Below are 13,382 nucleotides of genomic sequence, written 5' to 3'. Positions count from 1 at the left end.
CCAGACTGGAGGCCTGTCCTTGGACCATCTGTGAGTCCCAAAGGTGGCGAGTAGAGAAAGCAGGTGAAATGCAGGACAGGATGGGTCCTGTCATGATGATTATGGATGATGAGAAAAACCAGAGGTCCTCCGGACATGCACAAAGGATACTTTAACCAGCTTCCACCTTCTCTAGGAACCCCTCTCCGAGTCAACCTCTGCCAACAAGCATGGGATGTGGGATGAAGGAAGGAACCCAATGCCTTACCTCTTGTGGGTCCCTTGTGCAGAGGGAGTGGAAAGGACTCCTACAGGAATACCTCCGAAGGCCAGCTGTTTCCGTGTCACCCAGCTCTGTTTCCCTTTCTCGTCCCCATGGCCTGAGCTAACTCTTGCTGTGGCTTACTTTTCTCACAGAATTTTTTTCTCACCATTTGCAACCCTTCCCCCAAGAAACCCTGCTTAGCATTAAACCTCTGCCTCCTGCCTCATTGGGTAGGACTCTTTTTCTAGTGAGTTCTCACGCCTTTTATTTGTTACTGTAGTCTCACCTTCCAAAAGGTAGATGCAGTGTTGCCAGAGCCCCTGATTCCTACCATGGGGTAGAGACTTAGGTTCTGACTCAAATGTTCTTGGGATAACATAGAAGTGGCTGGTACTTCTGCTTTGCATACTTAAGGGCATCTCATTCATTCATTCATTCATTCATTCTTGGTGGTGCTGGATTAATGCGAGGCAAATGCTTTATCTTTGAGCTCTATCTCAGCCAACACAACTGCCTTTCGCTAAGGTGTGCTAATGACACATCTCCTTTCCATGAAGTTTAAATCTTTACCACTAATGTCTTCCTGCCTCAGGCCTGTAAGTGTGGTTCTGAATGCCATTCAGCATCCTGAAGGCTGAGTGTCCTGGATGTCCCAATACTCAGAGCAATAGGTTCTTGTCTCTGACTCTGCCTGCCTTCTGTCTGGACTTTGCTTCCTGTGGGGCAGTTGGTGGCTGCCCTGGAAGGCATGTCCAGGTTCTGCAAGGCTCCACAGTGCTCCCAAGTCTCCAAGAACAATTGAAACAAACCATGCTGGAATGCTACGAGACTAGAGAGCCAGGATATAGCAACCAGGCAATTAGAGCAATAGAACACCGAGGTCCCAGGACTGTGAAGTGCCAGAAGTTGGAGTTTTATTCACACTATATTATGCTAGGGACACAGAAACGGACAACTTCCAACTGCTAGAGTTGGAAATGAATGGGCCCCAGAGATTACCTGTTTCCCCACCCCATAACCTGCTGGTGACTCATGCTTCCAATTCAGCTCCTTCAGTTCCTGAATCATGCATTTTATTATTGAAAAAAAAAAAAAAAAGCTACAAGATCCTTGGATGGCTGAACAAATAAACAGACCGAGAAAATCTTTTTTTTCTTAAAACGAAGGCTAACATTGCCATTTCCTCCTAGTGCTGAGGACTAAGCGCCCCCTCCCCCCTCTCTCACGAGATGCTCTGTGACTGAATGGAAATGAACGGAATATACTCAATTCTGTATGATTTGTTTCGCCGTGTCTTTGAGACTGTGGGCCCTGCCGTGGTATACGTCGCATGCTCGGGGGATGGTCACTGAGCAAGCAGTGTGCAGGTACACACAGGAGGCAGTTGGGTACAGTGCCCATCTTAAAATTCTAGTTGTTGGGTGCAGCTAGAGAAACCCTAACAACCTGTAACTTGTCAGGGTTATGGGCCTTCGCTGCCAGCAGGGGAAGCAAGTGCATGACAGGCACCTGCTGGAATCTCGGTCCCAGGAGACATTATGGACGGGTCAGGAGGACTCTTTTATTCTGGGCTCTGATGTGCTTTTCTAGAGCATCACACTCTAGACACCTGACAGCAATTAATCACAAATGGCTCAAGCGTTAACTCTACCCAAACTTCCTACCCCAAGCTTCTCTTGTATTCACGGCAAATGCTTTCCCCTCTTAAGACCAAGGGTCCTTTGTCTTCCTTCTCAACTTCACCTTCAGCTGAAAGAGTGGACTTGGTTGGAAGTCGTCAGCTACCTGCTCATACATGCTTTAGCTGAGGAGTTAGCCTCTTCTGCCTGGAGATCAACCCTCTCCCCTTCCTCTAGTCCTTCCTCCATTACCCTTTTCGAATCCCTCTTTCTATTCAGCCATCCCACTTAGGTAATGAGGCTTTAAGAAGGACACAGAAGTTGCCTTGAACTTGGCAGCACCCTGCCCCTCATCTCTTTTACTGTGCCAGACTGTTTTCCATATAAAAGCAATGTGGATGGATGTGGGACTAAACATAGCTACCAGTTTTTAATGCTGCCAAGTAAGGGCCTTGAGATCCCTTCCTGCTGCTACCCCTAACATTTTTGTTTTCCAGGATGCTTTGATTCGAAAGAGAGCTTAAGTGGACTGCTGTGCCCTGTGGGCTTGGAACATCACGAGAAGGTCAGTGTTCTGCATCTTTAGGCTCTCAGCTTCCTCAGCCATAGGAGAAAGCTCACACCAGGGATCCTGCAGATATTCTGTAAGATGGAGAGTGATACTCCCATCTCCATGTATTAGTATAGGTCCCGTTCTTGTGGGTTTCTTCAGAAGGCCCCTCCTAGATCCCCTGGGAGACCCCGCCTGCCCCTTACACCTGTGCCAGAATTCTAGACAGCTTGTAATCCAAGACAATTCAAGTCAAAGCCAGAGCCTTCTGTCTAAGTGAGTAAACTGAGGGTGTAAGAGGGGAGAAGACCTGCTGGAGGCCGCAGTGGACCATACCAGAGCCACTGAGGGGCCAGAGCTCTCTCTGTGCAATTTCCATGGCCTTTATGAGCTATTTTCTAAGGGCCTGCATCCATGTCTGAGATTCTCCTGTGAGCCTCACTTTGATGGAGATTCACAAGTGGGAAGAACAGCTTGGATAAATAGACTCTCAACTCTGATCCTCAACATCCTTGGCGTTGAAGGGGGGCAGAGGAGCTACAGAGATATACTGTGGATAGCTCCATTGACAGAGTCTAAATGTTCACAGGGGCCCGGACTGACTGCCTGGCCTGGAGGGTGCGGGTAAAGGCTATAGGAAGAGAGCCAGAGCAGTGGATGGATGAGCATGTCCCCAAGCTGCCATCTCATTTGTCAGGCCAGGCTGGCCTCAGAGATCTGCCTGCCTCTGTCCAGAGGGCTTGGACTATGGGTACACAGCATCACAACCATCTATCTCTAAGGTAGTTTTAAATTTTCACAGAACACAGGCAGATTCCACACATTTAAGTGGCAAGAAGTAAACGGTTATTATAAATCACGGAACCAAAATTGACTCACTCAGAACTTGCATACAATCCTGGCCCCAATGTAGCCATTGTAGACAGCCAGAGAAAAGCAGGAAGGGTAAGGAGGAACAGAGAAGGAATAAGGGCCCAAGCAACCCTGTGTAGACATCTTCTGATCCCTTTGCAGGAGAAGAAAACCCCCCAGAAACATTTAGCTCATGCCCTGTGTTGCCATGGTGATGCTTAAGTTCATTATAATGGTGATGATGATGGTGATAATGATGATTGCAGGTGCCATTCTGGGTCCCCACCATATGGAAGGTTATTTAAATGTCACTCATCCTTACAACTACATTATAACATGGATACTTGAGTTTCATCAAATCGTAATGCTGTCCTTCCCATTAACAGAAGAGAAAAATTGAACCCTTGAGAAAGTATCAGCTAAGGTGACATGACATATGGCCATGCTGGAGTTGGATTTACAACTGTGGGCTGTCTCCCTTCCTCACTCATGAGGCCACAGACCCTTCTTATTAGCCCTGGTTCTAGGTTGAGTGGGTCCAGGCTGGGATGGGCACTGAAAGATTGTTTGGGTCTCACATATATCCACCTGGTACTTGAAGGGGCTGTGAAAGTTAACCTGGACTGGGCAAGGGGTGCTTCCCTTGCCAAGGGAGATGCTATGAGAGAACATGTGGTCAGAAGCTGGGGAAGCACTAGGGTCCTAGCTCTGCTACTAGGTACTATGTGGCTTTCATACCCTCTTCTGGGCCTCAGCTTTTCCCTTGACAAGTAGAGGTCAGAGCCAAACCTGCTCCGAAGGCGAAGAAGCAGATCTTGTCCTGGTTTTCCTGCAGCAGTGCCATGACCCTCTTTCCCATACGCTCATTCCTCTTGTAGATAAGCTCCTGCCGGAAGTAGCTGTCAATTTCCTGGGCTGTCACCTGCTCATGAGGTGGGAGGGTGGTGTTGATGAAGTTGGGTAGCTGCAATGGTAAGACAGGTCCTTTAGGTCCTGATGGAGCAGGGCACATGTCAGATAAACCCCAGGTAGGACTGGCGACTTACCTTTCTGAAGCCCTGGAACACGCTCTCTGTTTCCTGTTTATCATCAACCCTCATACCCTCAAAGACGAGCACTGCTACAGTTGTACATGTGAGCAAGCCTGAGAGAGAAAGAGCTTGAGACTGTGTAATCACAGTCAGTGTATAGTGGAGCTACAACCAGGTCTGTCTGGTATTTCTCTGGAGGTTGGGACCCAAAGTGTTGGGGCTATGCTGGGTTCCTTATGTCCTTCCTTCAGCCCTGAATCCAGCACGACCTGGACAAGGAACCCAGTTCAGCAAGAGGGTGAGAATGACAGCTATAGCAAGGCCGTAGGGCTTGGGGTGAGGGTGTCTTGAGCTTTGGATTCAGTTCTGATGCTGGGTATAGTGAACAAGCCACTCCACTTTGCTGAGCCCTGACTCTCATTTGTAGGAAGGACTGATGGGAGGGATTAAATGAGATGAGGGTCACTACTATGGTCACATTCAGCGCTTTGCTCTACAGAGATGAGCAGGGCCGAACTTTCAGCCTTTCTCATGTCTGAGCCCACTGTCTGCCCATCTGTTTTCAAACTTTCAGAAACTTCTTGAAAACTATCCCAGGATCACATATCCTTCCAGACTGTTGCTTGTGGGATAAGCTGCCTAGAGATTGTCCATCTTTACAGTTCTGGGTCCTTTTCCTTCTCTACGGTGTCACTTTCCACACAGCCTGAGGCCTGGCAACAGCTCTGTGGATGTGCTCTTGAACTAGACAAAGGGATCCCTGAGTTTAAGGACAAAGTTGTGTCATTTCAAGTCCCCAGGGCCTGCTGCAAGGAAGATGCCTCTCAGGGGTCAAACGTGAATGTAAGCTTGCACTGCCCCTTCTGGGTTATTGTGTTCTTACTGTTTCATCTCTCTGGCCTGGAAGGTAGCTCCAGCCATTCTAGCACTATCTCCTTCAACATGTACATGGGGCTGCTAGAGAGAGTAAGGCAGTGAATGAAAACACACTGTCTTTCCTCCCCATCCCTCATGCATAACATCCTCCAAGCTCCTGTTCATAAGACATTCCTCATTGTCACCTAACCAAGCACAAACCACAAAATACTTGTCCTGACTGAAACATGAGGGGAGGTTGTACCCAAAGACATCAACCTCCTAGAGATCTTAGTCCCCCAGAAAAGCCAATTTTTTTATGGCTTTTTTACCCAAGCACATGGTTTTTTACAGCCACAGAGGAATTGTCAGCATCCTTTCTGAGAAAGATGGGGGAGTCAACAGCCTGAACCCTGAGGGCTTGTGAGGAGGGCAGGACATCTGCCTCTGCTCTGCTGGCCAAGAACCAGTGGGAGGAATGGATAGAAAGAGCATCTGCATCCTCTAATAGAAGAGCCGGACCCACTGCTCTGGGACGGAGAAGGAAGTGATGTGATTGTCTCAGCGTGAGTAGCGCACAATGTGTGCAATGTGCACAGCAGCCCTGCTCATGCCTAGGCCCGTACAGAGCTGGCACCCGGAGACTGCTCGCTTGGCAGATAGACAAATGAGGGAATGGAGTTCTTATCCTCCTCCACGCTGGAAGGGATGACTGGCAGCTCTGATGAAATAGGTCACACTTGACTTGATGTAGTTCCAGGAGATGCTAAAGAGTTTTGAGTCAGGGTGGAGAACAGAGAGGCTACGACTAGAAGGACTATTTCCAGAAACACACCTCTCAAAGGCTTCTCTCCATTTATGGGGTCCGGGAGAGGACAGGAGGCCAAGCTTTACTATATGTAGAATTTGTTAAGTCAGTGAACAGGTGGATGGATGAGCAGGATGAGTGGCAGTTGAGGAAGTACTGATGAGCACTGGTCCTGCAGTCACACAGCCAGCGCAGCTTGGGTTGTACCTTTCATTGCCTGGTGTGTTCTAGATCATGTGGTCTCTCTGAGTCCTGCATTCTTCATTGGTAACAGGGGGACATACATGACTTTTGCATGGATTCAATGAGACCAGCTTTGAAAGATGCAAGGCACTATGTATATAACCATATACATATATATGTACACACACAATATATGTATAATGGCATTCTGCATTGTCACCTTCATATGTGATGTTATGGGTTACCAGTGACAGGTGGCCTACAGAGATGACAGATGGTCATTAGCACTATCAGACAGAAGTTAAGGAAGAGGACCTGATCCCCTTCTTTCTTCCGTGGATCATGGGATCTATGAGCAGGTACCCCTCCTTCCTGCTCTGGTTCCTGCCCACAAGGTACATCTGCATAAGGGTTCCCCAGGGAGACTTAAGCTATTTATAAGAACAAGAAAGAGTGAAACTTCAAAACTATGAAGAAGTAGGACTGGATAGTCAGCTTCCCCTGGGCTTCCCAGCCACTGTCTAGCACTCTCTAAGAGTCTCATGATGAGGGCTTTGGCCCCATGCCAAGGATGGGGCCTGGGTTTGGGCCAGGGCTGGGGGAGAAGCAAATTAATGATGTCATTAGACTTGTCTGGGGCCTTAAATCTCCCATGACAAGTTTAAGTGGAGGGCATATGATAACATTTCCAATAGATCATGGAATGTCCCTAGAGCTCGAGAGAGATTGGTGTGTGATGGGGTGACAAAGATACGGTCTAGGCAGGGCTGGAGTGAAGTCATGGGGGAGGGATTCAGTGTAGGCTCCCCTGACCTGTGGCTAGGGATAGCCAAGTGTCCAGGTCTGTTGATGATACTCAACTACACACTTCCCTGTACCCATCTACCCAGCAAATACCCTCTGAGAGCCTCCCTAGGTCCTGCCCTATGTCAGGCTAGAGGCTACCTCGGCACCCTTTGCTGTCTCCCATGAGACTCCTAGGCCCATGGAGGAGTCAGCCATTCTTGTAAGAACTACGGGATATGCAGTGGGAGAGGACAGGGAGGGAAGGAGAGTTCACAGAGGGGCCTTGAAGTGTGATTATGTGGTCTGGTTTATCTCGGTCAGACTAGGTTTATGGTTGAAGGAGATTGCTGCACTCCTATCAATTATCTTGACTCTAAGTAATAATATTTTACTGTCTACTGTTTGAATAAAACATATCTGTGGCTACTGTGCCCCTCAAGGTGGTAGGGACCACAGATTTCGCAGGGAGGTCTTCTGAGTGGCCCTCCCATTATGAACACTAACAATGCCAGTGGCCTGGAGCTGTAGCATCTGGGAGCACTCATTGCTGAGGATGGGGATGGAGGAGTGAGGAGGTATACAGTTAGGGGGTAAGGGGCACTGAGACTGTTGAGGTCTCTGACTGCCGATAGAACTTCACGTAGAATGATGTGCAAGGGTAGGGTCCAAGCCCCATGACCCTGGCTTTCTGTACAGTGGGGCAGGTTTTCTGTGAACTCCATATACAGCCTGGACTATGATTCAAATCTGGGTGAACCATTTGCATTACTGGGGTCATGGCTACTGCCATCAGAGGTCAGCAGTATTTCTGGACACAGGCTCAAAGGAAAACTGAGCTGACCATCCCCCAAGCTCACCCTGTGCCTCTCTTCTCAAGCTTAGAATCAGCCATAGGCTTTGTCCTGTCCACCCCTTCATCCTCAGGCCAGCTGCATCACAGCCAACTACTCAACTTGCCACCAAGACCTCTCTGCTATGGAGCATCACCTCCCAAACCTTGCTCTTAGTGGATTTAGGGTGAGGCTCACCAGAAGTGGGGCCCTGGTAAGAGTCCCATCAGTTCACAGTGTTGGCCTCTTCTCCTCCCTCCTCCACCTCGAGACTAGAGTCCCCAGACCTGGAGCCTTCCACAGTAAGGGCTGGGCTCCTTCTTCCATCCTCTAAGCTTCACTAAGTACATGATGTACCTACAGTGATGTGCATGCCAGTCACTCACTGGCAAGCACTTTACAACAGGCGCCAAGTGGTCTCCAGAGCAGTGGGGACCGAGGGATGAGCAGCTCAACCCTGCCCTCAGGGAGCCTGTGTCTGGGTTTGGGTGGCAAGCACAGACAGAACATTGTGGCCCCAGCCTGGCTGGCCTCCAACCAGAATTCTCCCTGTTGCCTCTCCTTTGGGTCTCTGGCTTGCTTGCACACTGTGCTCATAGCTGGGACATTCCTCTTTTGTCTGTGGTCCATGTAGGTTCTTCTGTGGCCTCTGACTTTGTAGCAATTGTTACTTATTGCCCCAGCCCCAGCTGCAGTCCCCTACAAATGGGCTTTGGGCTATAGCTGCAGCTCTTCTGTCCCCAGAGCAAGGGCTTCTATATGAGACAATGACTTCCTGGGTCTCCCAGTCTCCTTGTGAGAATTGTCCTCTCTAGCTCCCCACCATATACCTTTGAGCACTGTGCCCACAGATTTTCAAACTATTTCATTTTGTTTGACAAATATTTACAGAGTCTTACTTTAGGCTGGGAACTGCTCTTGCCAGAGGGGATAGATGAATGAATGATAGACCCAAATCCTGCCCTCATGGAGTTTGTGTTCCAGGGGGAAGGGCCAGTCGACAAGTAGTCACTAATGAAAGTATGTTGTGTCAGATGGTCTTCCAGACCATGGGAGGAAAGTGGGGCATAATAAAGGAATAAGAGGTTTTTTAGGCGGGGGGAGAAGGGGAGGTTCAGGCTACAGTTCAGACAGAGTGGCTGGAGCTAGTCTTATGGAGCTGGGGATCCCTGAGGATGGAGGAGAGTGCTCTGTGGTGACACCTGGCAGAAGCATCTATGCCGAGGGGAGAGTCAGTGAGAAGGCAGAAGCACACAGCTGGGCTCTTGGGATGACATGTGGACTTTGCTCCTGGTGTGTATAAAGGAGATGGGGTCAGGAGCAGGGACAGAACAGGAGGAACACAGGCTACCGCAGAGGCTGTCTTGCTTCACCCTGAGAAAATGGGAACTGCAAGGGTCCAAACAAGGGACAAGGCCCTCTGTGCCTAATCCAAGCTTTCTGAGTGGATGAACATCAAAATACCACACACAACAGAGGAAACCTTGGGAGAAACTCTGGTGCCTCAGAGATATCTGATTCCATCCAGGGGACTGGGGAGGTTTTTCAGAGTAGGTAACTTTAATCCATGATCAAGTTGGAGGAAATCCAGGGTAAAGGCTCAGAGGTATTGAAGAATAAGCTCCAAATTCCACAGGCTTGGGGTGCTGGTGGGAGTGGGGGTGTAGGCTGTGACAAGGCCACCAAGAGGCACATCTTAGGGGACCTTGAATGTTGAATGGGTGTCCTGGAATTGGTTGGAGATCAATGAAGAGGCATAGTAAAGTCTGGGCAAGGTCAAGCCAAATTCAATCCTTTGGGGCCCTACTTGGGGTCTTGCTAGCCTGTCTGTAATCTTAGCTTGAGGATTTGAATCAAGGCAGAAGGTTCTGAGATAGACAGATACAAGGCCAAGTTCATAGTAACTGGGTATAAACCCTTCTGTGGGCCTTCTGGTTCAAGTTGCTGTTCTTGATATTTTAACAGTAAGATGTATAGCCTTAGGTGAGTCTCTTGCCTTCTCTGAGCCTCATTTTCCCCCTCTAAAGAAGACAACAGAAGCTCCTGTTTATTATAGCTGGAGAGAAGCAGATCTATGCCCGCTCTTCAGTAGGCATCTGATAAATGCCAGGTGGGATCATGTGGGCCTATCCCAAGGTCTTTGCAGCTGGTGGTGCAGAGGTCGTCAGGGCAGGAGGAGAGGAGGGCCTCACCTGGGATGTGTCATGGTTGAAGATGACTGCATTGAGGTCCCCGCAGTTGTAGTGTTTGATGAGGTCCTCTGTGGTGTAGGGTGCCTGCAGGCTCCCGGCCCGCACACTTTCATGCTGCAGCAGAGTCTGGTTCAGGGCAAACAGCACCTGGCCGAGGAGAGAGAAGCGCATCAGGGCTGTGCTCACGGACTGGCTGGCCTCTGGGATCAGCCTTCCACTCACAGAACGTTGGGGCTACAGGTGTGAAATAGAAGGCATATGCACAGATATGCACAGCAAAGCATCTGAGTTTGGAGTTCGGACAGAGTCTTCCTCTTCACTCCTTTGTTCTCATTTGCTTAGAAGTGTTCTAGGTCAAGCAAACCCAGTTTACAATCAAGAGCACCCTCCAATGAGGTCAAGCAGCAACCAAAAGGAAACAAAGCCCCAGTTTTATATCAAGGCTCAGAAGGCCTTAGGAGGAGCCCATCCTCCCATGCATTCAGCAGATGCACCCTCTATCTCTGTTCTCTGGGCGACTGGCTCCAGGGATGCTGTTTCCAGGCGCCAGAGTCACTTGGAATACTATACAGAACTCACCTTCCCCCTGGAATCAGGCACTTCCTAAGCAGCTTACGGCCTTTGAAAGTTACCTCTCCCACAGAACACTGGTGTCTTATACACAAGCCCTGGGAGACTAGCTGCTTCAGCCTCCCCATTTTATTTAATTTATTCGAGACAGATTCTTATCATGTAGCCTCTGCTGCCTTGAACTCGCAGTCCTGTTTTACTACCCAAGTGTTGGGTTTATAGGCACAGCCCACCATACACGGCCTGGCCAACAACCTCAATTTTAGATGAGGAAATTGAGGTCCAAGGCATGGAAGACACTTTACCCATATGGCTTGAGCTGGAGTCTGCATCCCAAGATCGTGGTACCCCAGACTCTTTTGACCAGCCAAGGGGCTTTGTGGATCCCACGCATTGCATTCTCATGCTGACCCTGCTTCAGCTAATAGGACAATGGCTGTAAGCATTGTAAGAAAACCTGAGAAGCACCTGTGTGCTGAGGCTGTTCCCCGTCATATACTCTTTGCCTTTGACTCCACCCTGCTGGAGGGTGATAAACACTCAGAGCTAAACTTACACAGCCAGTGGCACTCAGACCAATGGACAGATAGCCAACTTCCAGACCTGTGAGACCATCAAGATTGGTGGAACCTCGAAGCCACTGGCCCTGGCACCCTGAGCTCTGCATGCTATTGTTATACAGCACAATCTCAGTGAGAGATGACTGATACACCATGCTTCCTTCCACCAGTGTGTGCATATTAGCTTTCCATTGTGTTTAACTGCCAGCCTCACAGCAGGTTGAGTTTCCTGAACACAGGAAATGCATTTTGTTTTCTGGCTCTCGAATCTACAACTCTCAGCATTGTGCCTGGGGAAAAGAGGGTACTGTGATCTCCATTTCGCTTTAGAACCTGGGGACCTGCTGTTTCTTTCATAGTTCAAAGGCACATTAGAAGCCCCGACAACAAACATCTAGAAGGCTCTGGCAGACATTCCCACAAAGACATATAATCTGAATAAAAAGCTTTTGAAATAGGTATACAGGGCCAGGCCAACACAGTGACACAGGCAATAAGGCCATACTTGGGTCCCCTCTGTGTTTGTTAGTGGCAAGAGAACTGGATAGCATGAGCTATAGCAACTCCCACTGCTCCCCTTAATGAGAGGGCTGGAGGTGAGGTCAGACCCTTCGCCCTATGCCTGGGCCTTCTCCAGGCCCCTGGGCTTTGGCTGCCACCACTGAAATCAGATCCACAGCCATCTGGTGCAGAGTGTCGATGGCAGCATGGCGGCTGGGGATGAATTACAGGAGGCAGTGACGTTTTCTGCTGTGGACATTGCTAAGGCAACAAGCACTTCCTCCCACAGGGTGCATGCCTCGGGTGAAAGTGTCCGTGTCCAGCTGATCCGCTCTCCTCCCCTGAGGCTCTAAGGCAGAGGGACTTCCTGTGGCCACACCCAGCTGCTGCACACACCTGCTCTGCTGCTTCAGCGATCAGCCTGGGCCAAGGCACCACCTGACCTGGGGTGAGGTCATCGACCTGGGCGCCAGAAGATCTGGCTGGAGGGTAATTGTCTCCCCTGGCCCCTGCTTGACTCATGAAGTCAGATCGCCAATGGCGCAGCCTTCATGAAGCCGGGAGGTATTCCAGGGGATTAAGTATATTCCAGGCTGCACGGTGTTAAGAACAGTCCTGGCATGAAGTGTGCGCTGAGTATGTGTTTGTTAAATAAAACCTACGAGGAAATCGCTCCAAATCTTCCTAGCTTGGTGCTGGAAGAGAGAGGGTCCTTAGAACTCAACTGGTGCAGAGGTTTCAAACTGCTTTTTGCTGGAGAATTCTTTCATTGTTGTTATTATTGGTGTTGTTGTCTTCCAAAGGAATCTCATTTGGAGTTTTGAATGTGAAACAGATAAAAATGAAAAGGTTGATATAAAGGAGGCAGGGTGGGACTCAATGCTCTCATGCTGCATTGATTTCCGAGACCCTGGAGGCCAGGTTAAGGACCCCTGATCTCGTTTTGTACCCTCATAATATAAGAGAAGGGATAGCATTCCAGGCAGTAGGATGGAGTGTGCATGAGTCCACACAGTGAGCTGGGCAGAGTGGACCCCAAGGATCCTGACTCCCAGTCTTGGATCAAAAGGCTGATGATGCAGGACCTTCTGATGTCTACAGGCACAGCCATACCCAGTTTCTCTGGAATATTGTAAAGCAGTCAGGGGTGTTTACTGTTGGAGTACTAGACAGGAAGCCAAGGCTAGGCCATTTGACAGTTTGAGAGCTCTCTGCATGCCTCAGCTAGTTTGTGACATTAACTGTACCTGGTGGGATCTGGTACCTGCCACAGACTCCCCGTGCACAGATCACTTCGGAGGTACATATCCTATGGGATTCGTTCAGCACTTTGCCTTTGTGTTCCCTGCTGAGCCTCAATGTCACCAGTGTCACATACTCAGGAAACACTGCAGAAGGAAGGATGGCAACCCTGAATTATGTGCTCCCCACTTCCTGCTCACAAAGGAGTTATCATACATTCATACAGAGACCCCTGGCTTTATTGAGCACTTAGAATGCATTTCGAACTTTCTAAGTGGATTCATCATTTAATCTTTACAGAAGCTCCAATGTAATATTAAAACAAAACCCAAACCCAAACCAAAAAACAACCCACGGCAAAGAGGCATTAAATACCTTCCCAAGATGGGAAGGCTGGAGAGGTGAGCATTTGGAACATGCCCTCTTAGTCACCACTCACGGGGTCCTCCCTCTGTTTTGTCGAGGAGAGACACAGCAGGGATGTACAAATGGGCACCACAGAAGCAGAGGAAGCTGAGGTATTCAGATGTCTGGCTTACTACAAACAGGACTTTAGGAG

The 13,382-nt window shown here is 49.2% G+C and overlaps 1 protein-coding gene across 2 annotated transcripts in view; it reads right to left on the bottom strand.

Annotated features, from left to right (window-relative positions):
• Trabd2b (TraB domain containing 2B) overlaps positions 1-13,382 on the bottom strand; it is a 199,797-nt gene that overhangs the window by 18,923 nt on the left and 167,492 nt on the right. For both annotated transcript variants that reach the window (XM_021200424.2, XM_029539850.1), the window contains exons 3-4: positions 9,951-10,097; positions 4,055-4,229 (exon numbers count right to left, since the gene is read on the bottom strand). In XM_021200424.2, the coding sequence (XP_021056083.1) occupies positions 4,055-4,229; positions 9,951-10,097 (322 nt within the window). The remainder of the gene's footprint in view (positions 1-4,054; positions 4,230-9,950; positions 10,098-13,382) is intronic.

Source organism: Mus pahari, chromosome 6 (assembly GCF_900095145.1).
Source record: "Mus pahari chromosome 6, PAHARI_EIJ_v1.1, whole genome shotgun sequence".
In the NCBI taxonomy this organism is placed as follows: domain Eukaryota; kingdom Metazoa; phylum Chordata; class Mammalia; order Rodentia; family Muridae; genus Mus; species Mus pahari.
The sequence above is the reverse complement of the archived record's forward strand: the minus strand, read 5'-3'. Positions and strand labels throughout refer to the sequence as shown.